The sequence below is a fragment of the Homarus americanus genome, unplaced genomic scaffold, assembly GCF_018991925.1.
Source record: "Homarus americanus isolate GMGI-L3 unplaced genomic scaffold, GMGI_Hamer_2.0 scaffold53440, whole genome shotgun sequence".
NCBI classification, from domain to species: domain Eukaryota; kingdom Metazoa; phylum Arthropoda; class Malacostraca; order Decapoda; family Nephropidae; genus Homarus; species Homarus americanus.
This window is the reverse complement of record NW_024734181.1, coordinates 1,170-23,690: the sequence shown is the minus strand read 5'-3', so window position 1 is coordinate 23,690 and position 22,521 is coordinate 1,170. Positions and strand designations below refer to the sequence as shown.

The 22,521-nt window shown below is 35.1% G+C and overlaps 2 protein-coding genes across 2 annotated transcripts; one reads left to right on the top strand and one right to left on the bottom strand.

Annotated features, from left to right (window-relative positions):
* Positions 1–3,585: 3,585 nt before the first annotated feature.
* On the top strand, positions 3,586–4,869 carry LOC121870162 (polyubiquitin-like). The gene has a single exon (XM_042371925.1). The coding sequence runs from the start codon at positions 4,200–4,202 to the stop codon at positions 4,779–4,781; it is 582 nt and encodes a 193-aa protein (XP_042227859.1). The 5' UTR covers positions 3,586–4,199; the 3' UTR covers positions 4,782–4,869.
* A 727-nt stretch (positions 4,870–5,596) lies between these two features.
* Positions 5,597–17,471, bottom strand: LOC121870161 (kelch-like protein 2). The gene is made up of 6 exons (XM_042371924.1): positions 17,452–17,471; positions 17,140–17,316; positions 14,102–14,236; positions 9,642–9,846; positions 9,341–9,457; positions 5,597–5,737 (listed from the first exon to the last, which is right to left on the bottom strand). The coding sequence occupies exons 1-6, from the start codon at positions 17,469–17,471 to the stop codon at positions 5,597–5,599; spliced, it is 795 nt and encodes a 264-aa protein (XP_042227858.1).
* Between the last annotated feature and the right edge of the window lie 5,050 nt (positions 17,472–22,521).

The window sequence follows — 22,521 nt, the reverse complement described above, 5'->3', positions numbered from 1 at the left end:
ATATTTCATTCTTCCTTACCAATCGTTCATCATAATTTATACTATAACCTCCTATAACATATAACAGAGAATTTGTGGCAGCAACAACTGCTGGGCTATGACCGAAATACATTGATGAACACTTAAACCATTTGTTCTGTGGGGAAATAAAAGAAAAAGGTAAAAGGAAGGGAGGGAGGTTATACAATTTTTTATCCGTTTTCACTAAGTATTACAAATTGTTCCACATCCTGGCTAAAATATTGAAATTCAAACCTTATTGTATATAATCTCAAATTGAGACTGCTCTAGCACCACACCGTTCCTCAGGGAGTGGTGTACAGTTTCTCCACTTGTTATCCTTAGGATCAAAATACTCCACATTAGCGACAGACATCTAAAAAAAAAGAAAATAAATACTTTAGGCTTTAGATTAAAACTGATTATTAAGATATGTAGGAATATTAATATATTTCATTTTTCTATTTCCATTCTTCCTTACCCAGTTCTCAGAACTGTCACCACCTATGACATATAACAGAGAATTTGTGGCAACATTTGTGGCAACAACTGCTGGGATATTTCGACCAAAATACATTGATGAACACTTAAACCATTTGTTCTGTGGGAAAGTAAAAGAAGAAAGGTAAAAGGAAGGGGGGAGGAGGGAGGTTATACAATGTTTTACTCCCTTTTCACTACAGTATTACAAAAATTCTTCCACATCCTAGCTACATCATTGTAATTCAAATCTTGTTGTATATAATAGTAAGAATTCATAAGTACAGCACTGGTAAATAATCTTACCTGTTCAAAAGAATATCTTTCCATTGATTTTTCCTCCTGAACACCACCTACTACATACAAAAAGTTATCCAAAACTGCAACACTCATAATGTCGTTGTGCCTGTAGGGGTTTGGTTGACCTATCATTGGTGGTAGATTCTTCCACTCCCCTGTCACAGGATTGTATGAGAGAAGATCACCCATGGGCTTGCGAGTGTACGTATATCCACCAACAATGTAGATAAGACCTTGATATTCTACTGTACCCATGCTGTAAAAAAAAAAAAAAAAAAAGACAGGCCGCTGCTACATTTTATCATTATTATCAGTAGTTCACACTATCAGTCAGTAAATCCAATTTGAAAATGGTTATTGTACTTACTTGGATCTAGCTTCTGGCATATTTGACTCTAATAATCTCCACTCATCTGCAATAGGGTTATATCTTTCAATCGTTTGGGATATGACCGCATCGGTCGATCCCGTCCAACGATTAAAGATAGTCAAACCACCAAAGGCATAGAGATAACCTCCATGAGCGCAAAATCCAAAATCACACCGTGGGAGCACCATAGAAGATATCCCGGTCCAATTATCTTTCTGAGGATCATAAACATCACCATTTGCCAAAATCTGATTATCATGTCCCCGTTTTTTTATTTCTATCTCCCCTCCAACAACGAAAATTTTCCCATGTAAGACTGCTATTCCTGGCCCACATCTCTCAATTTTCATGGGGCAAACTTTATGCCATTTCTGCTTAAAGATATCAAAACATTCGACACTTTTATATGTAAACAGATCTGTTCTTCGAAAGGGGACACAGATTTCTCTCTTTTGTCCACCTAAGACATAAATTTTCTTTCGTGTAGAAATTCTTGGCTGGACATACGAGGCTTCCCTTTTGGCCAAGTTTGTGTGCTGTTTAAGGTTAACCTTCAATCTGATATCAGCGGAGCACTCACCAATTGATTTTTCTATTAGTTTACTTGGAATTAAAGACAATTTCAGTCGTTTTAAAATGTCAAAATTCCAACAACAATATCTATTATTTATATCTTGTGCTTGTGTAATCCATCTGATGGCAGCAGAGAATACCTGCAATAAATAATAGAGAAAGATAAATTCGAGTTCAAATTTTTGTAAAAGTCAATTGAAAGTTGTACATATTAAATAAAAAAAAATATTTATATTTTACCTGAAACTCAGAGTCAATATGAAGATACTCTGAATCCAAAAAATACAGCAGAATTCTTCCGGAATCTCAAGAAATTCTTGCTCCATTGTCACTTCTACGAAATTGGAGAAGATGAAATCCCGGGAAGAATGCAGCAACCTTACTAAATTATGGGCCTCAGCAAACCTGTTTTTTAAAATAAAATAAATATGGAATTAGTTACGTATAGGTGCAGATAAAAATACATATTATATAAATAGTTTGAAAATAATTAATTATTATACTGTACGTACCGGTAAATTCCTAAAGCATTAGATGGATGAAGTTCCCTCTTGAGAAAATCTGTACAAACAAGTACAGCACGGGACATTATCAGCATGTTTGCAGCCGCAATTAACTCCTGTGCGTTTTCCACTATTATCTTGATGTTTCCTAAAGTATTTAAAAAACAAAAATAAATTTTCTATTTATAATTATTTCTTTTTGTTTTACATATAGCATAGCACTATGAAAACTTAAAATGTTTTCCCTTACCAGTATATATGAACTCGATGAGCAGTTTTAATATATTGGGTTTCATAAACTTCATTTCTATTGACTGTGTTGTTTTTTCAGCTAATCCACCAGTAAACATGGTCTTAAAATATTTGCTTCCCGCCGAGAGTATTACACGGTGAGCCTGTGGAATAAAATGTAATCTCCATCAGTTTTTTTATTTTTTTTTATTTGTCCCCGAGGGGGGCTAGTTTATTGATTGGGGTGGGTACGTTAAGGGGGCGTAAAAGTCTAGGTGAAGGGTCGTCGTCATAACATAGGTTTTGTCAAGTTTAAATAAAAATGAGAGATGGATTGAATTTGTAGGTGGTGGGGGGGGGAGGGAGTTCCTGGTTATGATAAAGATTGACGTGACATTAATATGTCGTCAAATACCAGGCCTATGACTGGGAGGAGGACTGGGAGGAGGGATATTTTGTGAGAAGGAAAAAGTGTTGGTAACGGCCTGGGACCTATAGGAGGAGGTCATGGGGCAAGTGGAGGATGTAAAATGAGAGAGGCCATAATAACAGTGCGGTGAGGTACCTATAGATGTAGACTGGTCGAACAATAGGAAGCCCAAATAAAACCACTGCTAGGAAGCAAGCCAAAATCAAACCACTGCTAGGAAGCAAACCAAAAATTAAACCACTTCTAGGAAGCATTCAGAGAAGTTAGGAGATTTCTTCCACTATTCCTTGGTCCTAGACTCCTGGGCAGTTAGGGCGGCGGCGGGTAGAGTGTGGACGGTGTACTTCGATATGGGTATAAAAGGTGGGTGATGGAGGGCAGGCAGAGAAGAAAGTGTAGGAGATAAATACAGGTAAATGTTTCACTCACTCACCTTCACAACTGATCCATCAGCTAATAATATTTCTACATCACATAACTCTTGTGACTGCCAGAGGAAATGTATGTAGTCTAGTAGGTAGTTCGGATAAGATTTACATTCCTCTTCCTCCTCCTTCTCCTCCTCGTTATGAGAGAGCTCCACACGTGCAGCCGCCATCTTCAGATACTAATGTAATACTAACTAGTTGTCAGTTTTATTTTTAGTGGTGTGGTGATATCTGGTAATACCCGTAGTGGTGGTGGTGGTGGTGGTGGTGGTGCTTCCGTTGCTTCTTCCAACAGTAACAAAACTAAACTACAGCCACACTCCTAAGACAGTCAAACCACCAAAGGTATAGAGATAACCTCCATGAGCGCATAATCCAAAATCACCATGGGAGCACCATAGAAGATACCCCGATCAAATTATCTTCCCAAAGCGGATCAGGATTATAAAGTTCATCGTCTGCCGGTTCAATTTCTATATGTAAGACTGCTACTTCTGGCCCTACACATCTCTCAATTTTCATTGGGCAAACTTTCTGCCATTTCTGCCTAAAGCCCATAAATGCTAGGTATTTAATTTTATTATTCTATATTTGTATATGCATAGCTAGGTTACACAGAAGATAGACTGCAAATGTTATTGCTCTATACTGTATGTGTGTGTGGGGGGGTATTAGTTACTTTGGTTAAAGCCAAGATTTATGTGTACTGTACAATATGTGTATAAAATATTAATGTAGTAGTCTTGTGTTTTCATATATAATGGTTGCCTTGCTACCTACTATAACATGCTCAACAATCTTGTAGATATTTAAATTTAAGATTATTTAAGAATTATACTGTTGGCTAAAATTTTACTAATGAATTGTTTTCTTTGCAGTACATCATGCAGATCTTCGTGAAAACCCTCACTGGAAAGACTATTACTCTTGAAGTAGAACCTTCAGACACCATTGAAAATGTAAAGGCAAAAATTCAGGATAAGGAAGGCATCCCCCCAGACCAGCAGAGATTGATCTTTGCTGGTAAGCAGTTGGAGGATTGTCGCATTCTTTCTGACTACAATATCCAGAAGGAATCTACACTCCATTTGGTATTGCGTCTTAGAGGAGGAATGCAGATCTTTGTGAAATTTACAGGAAAGATTACCCTAGAAGTAGAACCTTCAGACACCATTGAAAATGTAAAGGCCAAAATTCAGGATAGGGAAGGCACCCCCCCAAACCAGCAGAAATTGATCTTTGCTGGTAAGCAGTTGGAGGATTGTCGCATTCTTTCCGACTGCAATATCCAGAAGGAATCTACACTGCAACTTATTAGAGAAGGAAAAGAAAACAACATCTTTGTGAAAACCCTTACCCTTACAGGAGAGACCATTATTCTAGAATTAGAATCTTCACACGATATCACATTCCCCCCTTTGTTATTGTTGCGTCATAGAGGAATGCAGATCTTTATGAAAAAATAAAGTATTCCGGATGAAATGTTCAAATTTCCTTTAATGTATGGAATGGAAAAGATTTAATCACATTGTTATTATTTTAACCGAACCCAAATAAACACTATTAAAATTATTTTATTCATTGTTTTTTTATCACATACTGCAAAACCTATATATGTGAAAAACTGAATATTTTTGTTTTCTCAATTGGCTAATTTGCAATGTGACCTAGCAGGTAGTTGGCAGTATGTTGGGAGAGTTTACAAGAATACAAAACCGCAAATATATGTGAAAAACTGAGTATTTTTGTTTTCTCTATTATTTTTGTTTTCTCGATTGGCTAATTTGCAATGTGACCTAGCAGGTAGTTGGCAGTATGTTGAGATAGGTTGGGAGATAGGTTGGGTAGAGTTTACAAAGAATAATACAACCCTCTATTATTTTTGTTTTCTCGATTGGCTAATTTGCAATGTGACCTAGCAGGTAGTTGGCAGTATGTTGGGATAGGTTGGGTAGAGTTTACAAAGAATAATACAATTTTATATCATATAGGGTAGTAAAAAACTATACATTTATTTATTTGCGTTTTATTTACTAAAATAAGAATGAGTGAGATTGAAGGAGGAGGAGGAGGAGGAAATCAGTATATAGGTTTTCAAAGTTTCGAGTAGTCAAATTAAGACTGCTATAGCATTAGTCCGACTTTCAGGGAGTGGTGTACAGCTTATCCACTTGTTATTCTTATGGTCGAAATACTCCACATTAGCGAGAGAAATCTAAAAAGAAAAAAAAAAGTTATAAATATTATTATCAATATTTATCATTTTATATTAATCATTCTTTTATTCTTCTTTCCTTACCATTCCAATTCCATTCAAACCACTCCAGTAACCGCCTATGACATATAACAGAGAATTTGTGACAACAACTGCTGGGCTACTTCGACCCAAATACTCTGAAGACGAACACTTAAACCATTGGTTCTGTGGGAAAGTAAAAGAAAAAGGTTAAAACAAGAGTAAGGGGGCGGGAGGGGGGTATACAATTTTTTCCCTTTGTTCCTAAAGTATTACAACAATTCTTCCACTTCCTGGTTACAATATTAAACTTTAAGTACTGGTAAATAATCTTACCTGCTCAAAAGAATATCTTTTCATTGAATTTTCATCCAGAATACCATCACCTACTACGTACAAAAAATTATCTAAAACTGCAACGCCTATCGTCTTAGACGGTGGACCTTGCATTGATGTTAGATTCTTCCACTCTCCAGTTACAGGATTGTATGAGAGAAAATCATGCAGGGGATTGTAAGTGTCCGTATATCCACCAATAATGTAAATAAGACCTCGATGTTCTACTATACCCATGCTATAAAAAGAAAAAAAAAGGAAAAAACAGTACAGGTTACTGCGACATTTTCTCATTATTATTATTAGTAATTCACACTATCAGTAAATCAAAATTGTTATTGTACTGGTTATTGTACTTACTTGGATCTAGCTTCTGGCATATTTGACTCTAATAATCTCCACTCATCTGTAATAGGGTTATATCTTTCAATATTTTTTCCTATTTCCATTGAATCCGTCCAACCACCGAAGGCATAGAGATAACCACCATAAGCGCATAATCCAAAATCACACCGTGGGATTACCATAGAAGATATTCCAGTCCAATAATCTTCCTGTGGATCATAAACTTCGCCATCCGCCAAAATCTGAGCGTCTATCTCTCCAACCCCTCCAACCACGAAAATTTTTCCATGTAAGACTTCTATTCCTGGTGAAATTCTCCCAATTTTCATAGGACAAACTTTTTGCCATTTCTGCCTAAAGGTATCAAAACATTCGATACTTTTAAGTAGATATTCCTCTGATCTATTCCATATTATATTGAATTCTTTCCTTGATCCACCTATGACATAAATTTTCTTTCGATTACAAATTCTTGGCTGGACATAAAAGGAGGCTTCCTCTTTAGCCAAGTTTATCTGCTGTTTAAGGTTAACTTTCAATCTGATGTCAGAGCACTCATTAATTGCTTTTTCTATTAGTTTACTTGAAATTAAAGACAATTTCACTCGTTTTAAAATATCGAGAATCCAACAAAGTCTATCAGTTATTTCTTGTGTAATCCATCTGATGGCAGCAGAGAATACCTGCAATATAACAAAAGAAAAGAAAAAGAAAGTGAGAGCTGCAATAAAAAAAGAAAAAATAAATAAAATTTCAATAAATAAATATTAAATAAAAAGAAAAATATATAATATTTACCTGAAACTCAGAGTCAATATGAAGATACTCAGAATCCAAAAAATATAGTAGAGTTTCTTTAGGAATCTCAAGAAACTCTTGCTCCATTGTCACTTCTACGAAATTGGAGAAGATGAAATCCCGCGAACCATTCAACAAGCTTACTAAATAATGGGCCTGAGCAAACCTGTAAAAAAAAAAAAAATAAAAAAAATAAAAAAATATCCTCTCTAGAATAGGATTAGATCGAATCAGAATCAATCAAATTAAAACAGAACAGAAACAAAATAAAAATTCGTTACCTGTAAATTCCCAAAACATTGGATGGATCAAGTTCGCTCTTGAGAAAGTCTGTACAAACAAATACAGCACGGGGCATGAACAGCATGTTCGCAGCCACAATTAACTCCTGTGCGTTTCCCACTGTTATCTCGATGTTTCCTAAAGTATTTTTACAAAAAAAGAAAAAAAAAATATTTCATTTCTTCATTTGCAACAAAATAAAAATTTTACTTATAGATAGCAGCTTAGCACTATGAAAACTTAAAATATTTTCCCTTACCAGTATATATGAAGTCGATAAGCAGTTTTAATATATTGGGTTTCATAGACTTCATTTCTATTGATTGTGTTGTTTTCTCAGCAAATCCACACGTAAACATGGTCTTAAAATAGTCACTTCCCGCTGACAGTATTACACGGTGAGCCTGTGGAATAAAATGTAATCTCCATCGTTTATTTTTTTAAATTTGTTAGTTCGTTCATACTGCCTTTATACATACATTAAGGGGACGTAAAAATCTGGGTGAAGAGTCGTTGTCATAGCATAGGTTTTGTGAAGTTACATAAAAGTGAGAGAATTATGGACGGACGGACAACAAAATCAAACCATTACCTGGAAGCAAACCAAAATTAAACCACTGCTAGGAAGCAAGCCCAAATCAAAGTACTGCTAGGAAACATTGATTCTATCGTGAGAAGAAAGTTGGATAAACAGCTCTTTATTTGTGTCGGGGGAGAAAGGAAGTTAGGGGAGAGCAGGGAAATTTCTTCCACTGCACTGGATAGACTTTGTTAATCATGTTCCACTGACTTCTCCTGGGCGGTAATAAGGAATGGAGGGTGAGTGTGGGCGGTGTAGTTAAGTATTTGTGTCGGGGGAGAAAGGAAGTTAGGGGAGAGCAGGGAAATTTCTTCCACTGCACTGGATAGACTTTGTTAATCATGTTCCACTGACTTCTCCTGGGCGGTAATAAGGAATGGAGGGTGAGTGTGGGCGGTGTAGTTAAGTTTCCCTCCCCCGATATGGTGTGTAAATGATGGGTGGGTGATGGAGGGCAGGCAGAGAAATGTTTCTTCACTCACAGATAAATGTTTCACTCACTCACCTTCACAACTGATCCATCAGCTAATAATATTTCTACATCACATAACTTTTCTGACTCCCAGAGGAAATGTATATCGTCTAGTAGGTAGTTAGGATAAGATTTACATTCCTCCTCCTCCTCCTCCTCCTCCTCCTCGTGATGAGAGAGCTCCTCCACACGTGCAGCCGCCATCTTCAGATACTAATGTAAGACTAACCTAACCAGTTGTCAGCTTGGGAGAGAAGAGAGTAAATTGAGACTGCTCTAGCATTAATATATCAAGTTCCCGGTACATTTTATGTTAATAGGCTGTGATTAGGAGGAGGGATAGACTCAAGGTTTCGAGTCAAATTGAGACTACTAAAGCATCATTAGACCGTTCCTTAGGGAGTGGTGTACAGTTTCTCCACTTTTTATCCTCAGGTTTTAGATTAAAACTTATTATAAAGGATTATTATAAAAATATTTAGGAATTATTAATATATTTTATTCTTATTTCCATTCTTCCTTACCAAGTTATGATAACCGTAACCGCCTATGACATAACAGAGGATTTGTGGCAGGCAACAACTGCTGGGATATTTCGACAAAATTAAACAATGGTACCATTGATCCACAAGGATACTTTATAAGAATACTTTCAAATTTCATGTTAGGGTAAGTTAAAAAAGATAGGAAACAAGCTTTTTTTTATTTAAAATGGATTAAATATGGAGGAGACAAATGTCAGTCTTGAGGGAAGTTTTCTTGATTGGGGATGTCGAAGGGAGTTAAAGTAAGACTGCTCTAGCATAAGACCGGCCCTCAGGGAGTGATGTACAGTTCATCCACTTATTAGTCTTAGGGTCGAAACACTCCACATTAGCGACAGATACCTTTAGAAAAAAAAACAGGTGGTTAGGTGGTTAAATTTGTAATATAATTTATTCATTTCATTCTTCCATTTCCATTCTTCCTTTCTTACCAGTTCAAGGTGGTCATTGGGACGATGACCACCTATGATATATAACAGAGAATTTGTGGCAACAACTGCTGGGATACTTCGCCAAAAATTCATTGATGAACACTTAAACCATTCGTTCTGTGGAAAGGAAAAGAAGGGAGGTTATACAACACTACAGTATTACAAAAATTCTTCTCCCATATTACTTAAATTATTATTATTGTCTTTGGAAAGAGAAAAGAAGGGAGTTATACAATTTTTACTCCCTTTTCACTACTATAATTCAAATTGTATTGTATATAATTATAAGCATGCACATTACCTGTTCAAAAGAATATCTTTCTAGTGATTTTTCCCCTTCTTCATTAAAAAGACCACCCACTAAATACAAAAAGTTATTCAAAACTGCAACACCCATGTAGTTGTAGCGAGGTGGAGCACTCAGTGCTGCTAGATCTCTCCACTCCCCAGTTACAGGATTGTATGAGAGAAGTTCATGAAAGGGGTTATAAGAGTCCATACGTCCACTAACAATGTAAATAAGACCTTGATTTTCTACTATACCCATTCTGTAAAAAAAAAAAAAAAGTATAGGCACTTATATTTTCTCATTATTATCAGTAGTTCACACTATCAGTCAGTAAATCCAATTTGAAAATTGTTATTGTACTTACTTGGATCTACCTTCTGGCATATTTGACTCTAATAATGTCCACTCATCTGCAATAGGGTCATATCTTTCAATACTTTTTTCGATGACCAATCCCGTCCAACCACCGAAGGCATAGAGAAAACCTCCATGAGCGCATAATCCAAAATCAGACCGTGGGATCACCATAGAAGATATTCCAGTCCAATAATCTTCCTGTGGATCATAAACTTCGCCATCTGCCCAAATCTGACTGTCCTCTCCACTCCCTCCAACAACGAAAATTTTCCCATGTAAGACTGCTATTCCTGGTGAACTTCTCACAATTTTCATAGGGCAAACTTTCTGCCATTTCTGCCTAAAGATATCAAAACATTCGACACTTTTAAATGTAAACCCATCTGATATATAGAGTTCTTTCATGAATCCACCTATGAGATAAATTTTCTTTCGAGTACAAATTCTTGGCTGGACAGAAAAGGCTGCTTCCTTTTTAGCCAAGTTTGTCTGCTTTTTAAGGTTAACCTTCAATTTAATATCAGCGGAGCACTCATTAATTGCTTTTTTTATTAGTTTACTTGAAATTAAAGGCAATTTCAGTCGTTTTAAAATGTCAAAATTCCAACAACAATATCTATTATTTATATCTTGTGCTTGTGTAATCCATCTGATAGCAGCAGAGAATACCTGCAATAAATAATAGAAAGATAAATTCGGGTTAATAATCTTGTAAATAAAAGTCAATTGAAAGTTGTACATATTAAATAAAAAAAAAATATTTACATTTTACCTGAAACTCAGAGTCAATATGAAGATACTCTGAATCCAAAAAATACAGCAGAATTTCTTTCGGAATCTCAAGAAATTCTTGCTCCATTGTTACTTCTACGAAATTGGAGAAGATGAAGTCCCGGGAAGAATGCAGCAACCTTACTAAATTATGGGCCTCAGCAAACCTGTTTTTAAAAAAAAAAAGAAAAAAATTACGTATAGGACAGATAAAAATACATATTATATAAACAGTTGGAAAATAATTAACTATTATTATTATACTGCACGTACCGGTAAATTCCCAAAGCATTAGATGGATGAAGTTCACTCTTGAGAAAGTCTATACAAACAAGTACAGCACGTGATATCATCAACATGTTCGCAGCCGCAATTAACTCCTGTGCATTTTCCACTGTTATCTCGATGTTTCCTAAAGTTTTTGACAAAAAAAGAAAAAAAAAATCATTTATTCATTTGCAACAAAATAAAAATTTTACATATAGATAGCAGCATAGCACTATGAAAACTTAAAATATTTTCCCTTACCAGTATATATGAAGTCGACGAGCAGTCGTAATATATTGGGTTTCATGAACTTCATTTCTATTGACTGTGTTGTTTTCTCAGCAAATTCACACGTAAACATGGTCTTAAAATATTTGCTTCCCGCTGACAGTATTACACGGTGAGCCTGTGGAATAAAATGTAATCCCATCAGATTACATAAAAGTGAGAGAATTATGGACGGACAGACAACAAAATTAAACCACTGCTAGGAAGCAAGCCGCCCAAATCAAACCACTGCTAGGAAGCAAACCGCCCAAATCAAATCACTGCTTGGAAACATTGATTCTCTCGTGCGAAGAAAGTTGGAAAGTAACTCTTTATTTGTGTCGGAGAAGAAGGGAAGTTGGGGGAACAGGGAAATTTCTTCTACTGTACTGGATATACTTTGTTAAACCATGTTCCACTGACTTCTCCTAAACGGACGGTGAATGTGGGCAGTGTAGTTAAGTTTCCCTCCCCCTATATGTGTGTAAATGGTGGGTGGGTGATGGAGGGCAGGCAGAGAAAGATATGTAGGTAGGAGTAAATGTTTCTTCACTTACAGATGTTTCACTTACTCACCTTCACAACTGATCCATCAGCTAATAATATTTCTACATCACATAACTCTTGTGACTGCCAGAGAAAATGTATGTAGTCTAGCAGGTAGTTCGGATAAGATTTACATTCCTCTTCCTCCTCCTTCTCCTGCTCCTCTTCCTCCTCCTCCTCTTTCTCCTTGTGATGAGAGAGCTCCACATGTGCAGCCGCCATCTTCAGATACTAATGTAATACTAACCAGTTGTCAGTTTTGTTTTTAGTTGTGTGGTGATATCTGGTAATACCCGTGGTGGTGGTGGTGGTGGTGGTGGTGGTGCTTCCGTTGCTTCTTCAAACAATAACAAAACTAAACTACAGCCAGCAGCCTCTTTCTTTCAATATGTTGGGGTAATTTAATAATATGTAATATTTGTGTGTTAAGTTAGTTGAGTACCCATTAAAACTGGGGCCTATTAAGACTAAGGGCCCATCAAGATTAGAGGCTGGCCCCATTAACCCTGGGGCCTATTAAAGAAGACCTGGATAAAAAAAGCAAAAAAATATACACTTTTTTACTCATCAGACCGTTCCTCAGGGGTGTACAGTTTCTTCATTTGTTATCCTTAAGGATCAAAATACTCCCTCTATATGACAATTTTTTACTTCTTTTTCACTATAGTTAAGCATAAGTCACATGACAAGGAAGCAAAGTTTTGCTGTAACGTATGTGATAAGCAACCTTAGCTATTACCAGTTGTGTCACAGCAGCTCAAAGAAAACTTTTGAATTAATGTTTTGGATGCCTTTTTTTTAAGCTACACACTTATCCTAACTAATCTTGGCCGGTTAGACAGCTTTGGTCGTTCTTTATTACTTTCAAATTTCATATTAGGTAAGTTAAAAAGATAGAAAGCAAGCTTTTTTTTTATTTTAAATGGATTAAATATGAAGATAATGTCAGTCTTGAGGAAGGTTTCTCTTCAAGCCCCCTTGAGGAAGGTTTCTCTTCAAGCCCCCTGCTCCTTTGTCACTTCCACGAAATTGGTCAAGATGAAGTCCCGTGAAGAATGCAGTAACGATACTAAATTATGGGCCTCAGCAAACCTGTTCCCCCAACAGAAAAAAAAAAATGGGATTTAGTTCAAATTCTGCATTGTATACGTACATATACAAATAAAAAACATCAAAACAAGAAAATAATATTAATTATTATACTGTACGTACCTGTAAATTCTTAAAGCAGTCAAATTAGACTACTAAAGCATCATTAGACCGTTCCTCAGGGAGTGGTGTACAGTTTCTCCACTTTTTATCCTCAGGTTTTAGATTAAAACTTATTATAAAGCATTATTTTAAAAATATTTAGGAATTATTAATATATTTTATTCTTATTTCCATTCTTCCTTATCAAGTTATGATAACCGTAACCGCCACTTACTCACCTTCACAACTGATCCATCAGCTAATAATATTTCTACATCACATAACTTTTCTGACTGCCAGAGGAAATGTATATCGTCAGGTAGTTAGGATAAGATTTACATTCCTCCTCCTTGTTATGAGAAAGCTTCACACATGCAGCTTCAGATACTAATTAATTATAAGGATACTTTCAAATTTCATATTAGGTAAGTTAAATTAAAAGATAGAAAGCAAACTTTTTTTATTTTAAATGGATTAAATATGAAGATAATGTCAGTCTTGAGGAAGGTTTAGGGAGTCAAATTAAGACTGCTCTAGCATAAGACCGGCCCTCAGGGAGTGATGTACAGTTCATCCACTTATTATTCTTCGGGTCGAAATATTCCACATTAGCGACAGATACCTAAAAAAAAAGTTAGAGGTTAAAATCTAAAAAAAATAGTTAGAGGTTAAAATTGTAATATAATTCATTCTATATAATTAATTCATTTCATTCTTCCATTGCCATTCTTCCTTTCTTACCAATCTATTAAGGTCATTTTGACGGTGACCTCCTATGACATATAACAGAGAATTTGTGGCAACAACTGCTGGGATACTTCGATCAAAATTCATTGATGAACACTTAAACCATTTGTTCTGTGGAAGGAAAAGAAGGGAGGGGAGGTTATAAAATTTTTACTCCCTCTTTTCACTACACTACAGTATTACAAAAATTCTTCTGTTATACAATTTTTACTCCCTTTTCACTACTGTAATTCAAATTGTATTGCATGCATATTACCTGTTCAAAAGAATATCTTTCTAGTGATTTTTCCGCTTCTTCATTAAAAAGAAGGCCACCCACTAAATACAAAAAGTTATTCAAAACTGCAACACCCATGTAGTTGTAGCGAGGTGGAGCACGTCCTGCTAGTGCTCTCCACTCCCCAGTTACAGGATTGTATGAGAGAAGATCATGCATGGGGTTGTAAAAGTCCATATATCCACTAACAATGTAAATAAGACCTTGATGTTCTACTATACCCATGCTGTAAAAAGAAAAAAAGTACAGGCACTGTTATATTTTCTCATTATTATCAGTGTTCATACTATTAGTCAGTAAATCCAATTTGAAAATTGTTATTGTACTTACTTGGATCTACCTTCTGGCATATTTGACTCTAATAATCTCCACTCATCTGTAATAGGGTCATATCTTTCAATACTTTTTTCCATAACCGATCCCATCCAACCACCGAAGGCATAGAGATAACCTCCATGAGCGCATAATCCAAAATTACACCGTGGGATCACCATAGAAGATATTCCAGTCCAATAATCTTCCTGTGGATTATAAACTTCGCCATCCGTCAAAATCTGACTCTCCTTTCCAATCCCTCCAACAACGAAAATTTTTCTATGTAAGACTGCTATTCCTGGTGAATTTCTCACAATTTTCATGGGGCAAACTTTCTGCCATATCTGCCTAAAGATATCAAAACATTCGACACTTTTTTTAAATTTATTTTGGTAATAGTTTTCTTTCTTTGATCCACCTATGACATAAATTTTCTTTCGAGTACAAATTCTTGGCTGGACATATAAGGCTGCCCTTTTGGCCGCCAAGTTTGTCTGCTGTTTAAGGTTAACCTTAAATCTAATATCAGAGGAGCATTCATTAATTAATTTTTCTATTAGTTTACTTGAAATTAAAGATAATTTCATTCGTTTTAAAATGTCAAAATACCAACAACCATATCTATTAGTTCTTCGTGTAATCCATCTAATAGCAGCAGAGAATACCTGCAATAAATAATAGAGAAAGTTAATTTTGATAGTTGGGGATTAAAACTTTATTATATAAAGTCAGTTGAAAGTTTGTAATATTAAATAAAAAAAATTATTTTACCTGAAACTCAGAGTCAATATGAAGATACTCTGACTCAAGAAAATACAGTAGAATTTCTTTCGGAATCTCAAGAAATTCTTCCTCCATTGTCACTTCTACGAAATTGGAAAAGATGAAATCCCGCGAAGAATGCAGCAACCTTACTAAATAATGGGCCTTAGCAAACCTGTTAAAAAAAAAAACAATATGGAATTAGTTACGTCGTATTATATAAATAGTTTGAAAATAATTAATTATTATACTGCACATACCGGTAAATTCCCATAGCATTAGATGAATGAAGTTCACTCTTAAGAAAGTCTGTACAAAACCGTACAGCACGGGACATCATCAGCATGTTCGCAGCCGCAATTAACTCCTGTGCATTTTCCACTGTTATCTTCATTTTTCCTAAAGTATTAAAAAAAAGTTTTTTATTCATAATGTATTTCGTTTTAATTTAAATATAAGTATAGCAGCATTATGAAAACTTAAAATGTTTTCCCTTACCAGTATATATGAAGTGGACGAGCAGTTGTAATATATTGGGTTTCATAGACTTCATTTCTATTGACTGTGTTGTTTTCTCAGCAAATCCACACGTAAACATTGTCTTAAAATAATCGCTTCCTCCTGACAGTATTCCACGGTGAGCCTGTGAAATAAAATGTAATCCATCAGTTTTTGTTTTTTAAGATTTGGGTGATGGAGGGCAGAGAAAGATATGTAGGTTGGAGGTAAATGTTTCTTTACTCATAGGTAAATATATCACTCATATATCACTCACTCACCTTCATAATTGATCCATCAGCTAATAATATTTCTACATCACATAACTGTTGTAACTGCCAGAGGAAATGTATGCAGTCTTGCAGGTAGTTAGGATAAGATTTACACTCCTCCTCCTCCTCCTCCTCGTAATGAGAGATCTCCACACGTGCAGCCGCCATCTTCAGATACTAATGTAATACTAACCAGTTGTCAGTTTTGTTTTTAGTGGTGGTGTGGTGATATCTGGTAATACCCGTGGTGATGGTGGTGGTGGTGGTGGTAGTGGTGGTGGTTGTGGTGGTGATTCTTCTGTTGCTTCTTCAAACAGTAACAAAACTATAAACTACAGCCAGCAACAGAAGTATTTTATTTTTTTATTTTAAGTGTGTGTGTTGAAGAGAGATGAGAGGAGGATGAAGAGACTTTAAAGTTTCTCGTGGGATATTCTTGATCTTGAGCTTGGGAGAGAAGAGATATCAAGTTTCCGGTTCATTTTATGTTAATAATATCAAATGCCGGCTGGGCTGTGACTAGAAGGAGGGGAGAGTGAGGGGGTGTAAGGGAGAGTGAGGAAGTGTAAGGGCACATCAGATTTTTTTTTATTTGTCTCTGGGATGGTTGTGGCAGTCTTCCCATAAGTGAGGCAGCTGATGTGATTGTATGCAAAAAATATATTTCTCGCTCACCTTCACAACTGATCCATCAGCTGATAATATTTCTACATCAGTAGGTAGTTCAGATAAGATTGTCAAATTGAAACTGCTCTAGCATCAGACCGACCCTCAGGGAGTGATGTACAGTTTATCCACCTATTATTCTTAGGGTCGAAATACTCCACATTAGCGACAGATATCTAAAAAGAAAAAAAAATAGTTTGAGGTTAAAACTTTGGATTATAAAGATTATTAATAAATATTATCATTTTTCATTAAGCATTCTTTTCATTCTTCCTTACCAGGCTATTATAATTTCTACTGTAGTCACCGCCTATGACATATAACAGAGAATTTGTAGCAACAACTGCTGGGCTATGACCGAAATACATTGATGAACACTTAAACCATTTGTTCTGTGAGAAAGTAAAAGAAAAAAGGTAAAAGGAAGGGAGGGAGGTCATAAAATTTTTATCCCTTTTCACTAAGTATTATAAATTGAAAATTCAAACTTTATCGTATATAATCTCATAATCTTACCTGTTCAAAAGAATATCTTTCCATTGATTTTTTCCCATTATTATCACCTACTACGTACAAAAAGTTATCTAAAACTGCAACGCCTATCGTCTTAGATGGTGGACCTAGCATTGGTGCTAGATTCTTCCACTCCCCAGTCACAGGATTGTATGAGAGAAGATCATGCAGGGGATTGTAAGTGTACGTATATCCACCAATAATGTAAATAAGACCTCGATGTTCTACTATTCCCATCCTGTAAAAGAAAAGAAAAGGAGAAAAAGAAAAAAAAACAGTACAGGCTACTGCTACATTTTCTCATTATCAGTTACTATCAGTCAGTAAATCTAATTTGAAAATGGTTGATTTTTAACATTACAATTGTACTTACTTTTTTCTAGCTTCTGGCATATTTGATTCTAATAATCTCCACTCATCTGTAATAGGGTCATATCTTTCAATACTTTTTTCGACGACCGATCCCGTCCAACCACCGAAGGCATAAAGGTAATCTCCATGAGCGCATAATCCAAAATCACATCGTGGGGTAACCATAGAAGATATCCCAGTCCAATTATCTTCCTGTGGATTATAAACTTCGCCATCCGCCAAAATCGGAAAGGGTCTGGGTCCCCTCCCTCCAACAACGAAAATTTTCCCATGTAAGACTGCTATTTCTGGCCTTTCACTTTTTTTTTTCATCGGGCAAACTTTCTGCCATTCCTTCCTAAAGGTATCAAAACATTCTACACTTTTACACAACTTGAAGCTTTTAAACATCTTGAATCTATTCCATTCGTTCCTTGCACCTATGACATAAATTTTCTTTCGAGTACAAATTCTTGGCTGGACATAAAAGGAGGCTTCCTCTTTAGCCAAATTTATCTGCAGTTTAAGGTTAACTTTCAATCTGATGTCAGAGCACTCATAATTGATTTTTCTATTAGTTTACTTGAAATTAAAGATAATTTTACTCGTTTTAAAATGTCAAGAATCCAACAAAGTCTATCAGTTATTTCTTGTGTAATCCATCTGATGGCAGCAGAGAATACCTGCAATATAACAAAAGAAAAAGAAAGTGAGCTAGCTGCAATAAACCACAAAAAAAATTAGATTTTTGATTTAATAAATAAATATTAAATAAAAAGAAAAATATCTAATAATTACCTGAAACTCAGAGTCAATATGAAGATACTCTGAATCCAAAAAATACAGCAGAATTTCTTTCGGAATCTCAAGAAACTCTTGCTCCATTGTCACTTCTACGAAATTGGAGAAGATGAAGTCCCGCGAATCATTCAACAAGCTTACTAAATAATAGGCCTCAGCAAACCTGTAAAAAAAAAAAATAAACACACCCTCTTTAGAATCGAATCAGATCGAATCAGAATTAATCAAATTAAAACAGAACCGAACAAGAATAAAAAAATTACAAAATAAAAATTAGTTACCTGTAAATTCCTAAAGCATTGGATGGATGAAGTTCACTCCTGAGAAAGTCTGTGCAAATACGTACAACGTGGGGAACTACCAGCATGTTTGCAACAACTATTAACTCTTGAACGTTTTCAGCTGTTACCTCGATGTTTCCTAAAGATTAAGATATAAATAACAAAATAAAAATACCGTTTTTTTTTATAAATATGAAAACTTAAAATGTTACTTACCAGTATATATGAATCCGATGATCTGCTCTAATATATTAAATTTCATAGATTTAATTTCTATTGAAGAATATGTTGTTTCCTCAGTTAATCCACAGGTAAACATGGCCTTAAAATAATTACTTCCCGCCGAGAGTATTACACGGTGAGCCTGGAATAATAATAAAAGAATTTGGTTGATTGTATACATATACAAGATATTTTTTTTCAATTATTGACAACAAATAATAAAAAAGTTAAAATAATGTTTTCTCACCTTCACAACTGATCCATCAACTGATATTTCTACATCACAGAACTTTTGTAACTGCCAGAGTGAATTTAGGTTCTCTAGCAGGTTGTTTGGATAAGGATAATTACACTCCTCTCCGTTATCAGAGAGCTCCACACGTGCCGCCGCCATCCTCATATATAACTAAAAAACTAATATATGTAATATATATGGGAATGATATGAGAGAGGGTTTGAAGGTTAAGGTTTCGAGTGAGTTAAATTGAAACTGCTCTAGCATCAGACCGACCCTCAGGGAGTGATGTACAGTTTATCCACCTATTATTCTTAGGGTCGAAATACTCCACATTAGCGACAGATATCTAAAAAAAAAAAAAAGTGAGGTTAAAACTTTGGATTATAAAGATTATTAATAAATATTATCATTTTTCATTAAGCATTCTTTTCATTCTTCCTTACCAGTCTATCATAATTTCTACTGTGTCACCGCCTATGACATATAACAGAGAATTTGTAGCAACAACTGCTGGGCTATGACCGAAATACATTGATGAACACTTAAACCATTTGTTCTGTGGGAAAGTAAAAGAAAAAAGGTAAAAGGAAGGGAGGGAGGTCATAAAATTTTTATCCCTTTTCACTAAGTATTACAAATTGTTCCACATCCTGGCTACAATATTGAAATTCAAACCTTATTGTATATAATCTCATAATCTTACCTGTTCAAAAGAATATCTTTCCATTGATTTCCATCTCAATATCACCTACTACGTACAAGAAAGTTATTCAAAACTGCAACACCTATCGTGTTAAAGGTGGACCTAGCATTGGTGCTAGATTCTTCCACTCCCCAGTCACAGGATTGTATGAGAGAAGATCACACAGGGGGTGTAAGTGTCCGTATATCCACCAATAATGTAAATAAGACCTCGATGTTCTACTATACCCATGCTGTAAAAGAAAAGAAAAGGAGAAAAAGAAAAAAAAACAGTACAGGCTACTGCTACATTTTCTCATTATCAGTTACTATCAGTCAGTAAATCTAATTTGAAAATGGTTGATTTTTAAAATTACAATTGTACTTACTTTTTTCTAGCTTCTGGCATATTTGACTCTAATAATCTCCACTCATCTGTAATAGGGTCATATCTTTCAATATTTTTTTCCATAACCGATCCTGTCCAACCACCGAAGGCATAGCTTTTATTTTTTATGGGGCAAACTTGGATCATAAACTTCGCCAACTGCCAAAATCGGAGAGAGTATCTCTTCTCCAACCCCTCCAACAACGAAAATTTTTCCATGTAAGACTGCTATTCCTGGTAAAATTCTTTTATTTTTCATGGGGCAAACTTTCTGCCATTTCTGCCTAAAGGTATCAAAACATTCGACACTTTTAAACATATATTCCTCTGATGATCTATTCCATAATATAATGAGTTCGTCCTTTGATCCACCTATGACATAAATTTTCTTTCGAGTACAAATTCTTGGCTGGACATAAAAGGAGGCTTCCTCTTTAGCCAAGTTTATCTGCTGTTTAAGGTTAACTTTCAATCTGATGTCAGAGCACTCATTAATTGATTTTTCTATTAGTTTACTTGAAATTAAAGATAATTTCACTCGTTTTAAAATGTCAATAATCCAACAAAGTCTATCAGTTATTTCTTGTGTAATCCATCTGATGGCAGCAGAGAATACCTGCAATATAACAAAAGAAAAGAAAAAGAAAGTGAGAGTTGCAATAAAAAAAAAAAATAAATAAAATTTTTGATTTAATAAGAAGAATTCATAAGAACAGCGCTGGTAAATGTATATAAAAATAAGAATTTATAAGTTTTGCACTGGTAAATAATCTTACCTGTTCAAAAGAATATCTTTGCATTGATTTTTTTTCATAATTGTTCCGAATACCACCACCTACTACATATAAAAAGTTATCCAAAACTGCAACACCTATCTTCTTATGTAGTGCTATCATTGGTGCTAGATTCTTCCAATACCCAGTCACAGGATTGTATGAGAGAAGATTACACAGGCGGATGAAATAATATCCCGCACCAACTCCACCAACAATGTAAATAAGACCTCGATGTTCTACTATACCCATACTGTAAAAAAAAAGAGGGAGAAGAAAAAAAGACAAGTACAGGTCAATACTACATTTTCTCTTCTCTTATTATTATCAGTAGTTTACACACACACTATCAGTCAGTAATTTCACTTTGAAAATTGTTATTGTACTTACTTGGATCTACCTTCTGGCATATTTGACTCTAATAATGTCCACTCATCTGCAATAGGGTCATATCTTTCAATACTTTTTTCGATGACCAATCCCGTCCAACCACCGAAGGCATAGAGAAAACCTCCATGAGCGCATAATCCAAAATTAGACCGTGGGATCACCATAGAAGATATTCCAGTCCAATAATCTTCCTGTGGATCATAAACTTCGCCATCTGCCCAAATCTGACTGTCCTCTCCACTCCCTCCAACAACGAAAATTTTCCCATGTAAGACTGCTACTCCTGGCCCACATCTCTCAATTTTCATAGGGCCAACTTTCTGCCATTTCTGCCTAAAGGTATCAACACATTCGACACTTTTTAAACTATACTCCTCTGATAGTTTCCATCCACCTATAACATAAATTTTCTTTCGAAGACAAATTCTTGGCTGGATATACGAGGCTTCCCTTTCGTCCCTTAAAAATGTCGTCCTCTGCTGTTTAAGAATAACCTTCAGATTGATATTAGAGCACTCATTAATTGATTTTTTTATTAGTTTACTTGGAATTAAAGCCAATTTCACTGGTTTCAAAATGTCATAAATCCAACAATGTCTATTAGTTATATCTTGTGTAATCCATCTGATGGCAGCAGAGAATACCTGTAATACAATAAAGAAAGAAAAGGTAGATAAATTTGATTGTTTGGGGGTCTACTATTAAATAAAAAAATAGCGTATATAAATATTTACCTGCAACTCAGAGTCAATATGAAGATACTCTGACTCCAAAAAATACAGTAGAATTTCTTTAGGAATTTCAAGAAACTCTTGTTCCATTGTAATTTCTACGAAATTAGAAAAGATGAAGTCCTGCGAAGCAGACAGCAGGTTTACTAAATAATGGACCTCAGCAAACCTGTTTAAAAAACAAAAACAATGGATTTATTCCTAATAGATTTATTTATTGTACGTACATATAGGTAACATAATCAACTGAACTGAATCATCAAACCGTACCTGTAAATTCCTAAAGCATTGGATGGATGAAGTTCACTCTTAAGAAAGTCTGTACAAACACGTACAGCATGGTGAATTTCAAGTATGTTTGCAGCTACAATTAACTCTTGAACATTTTCCACTGTTACCTCGATGTTTTCTAAAGATTTAAAAAAAACCATCTATCAACAAAATAAAAAATATCGTTTTTAGTTTTACATTAGTACTCACTTTCTATTAACTTTTAAAAAGTTTTTCTTTATCCTTACCAGTATATATAAATCCGATGAGCTGTTTTAATATATTAAATTTCATAGACTTCATTTCTATTGAAGAAG

Excerpts from the sequence above, each read along its gene's own strand:
- LOC121870162 (XM_042371925.1), top strand. The coding sequence starts at position 4,200 with ATGCAGATCTTCGTGAAAACCCTCACTGGAAAGACTATTACTCTTGAA.
- LOC121870161 (XM_042371924.1), bottom strand. The coding sequence starts at position 17,471 with ATGCCAGAAGCTAGAAAAAA. Across the intron at positions 17,317-17,451 it reads ATGCCAGAAGCTAGAAAAAA|GATGGGAATAGTAGAACATC; the intron begins GTAAGTACAATT and ends TTTCTTTTACAG. Across the intron at positions 9,847-14,101 it reads GCAGTTTTGAATAACTTTTT|TGGACGTATGGACTCTTATA; the intron begins GTATTTAGTGGG and ends TTACATTGTTAG.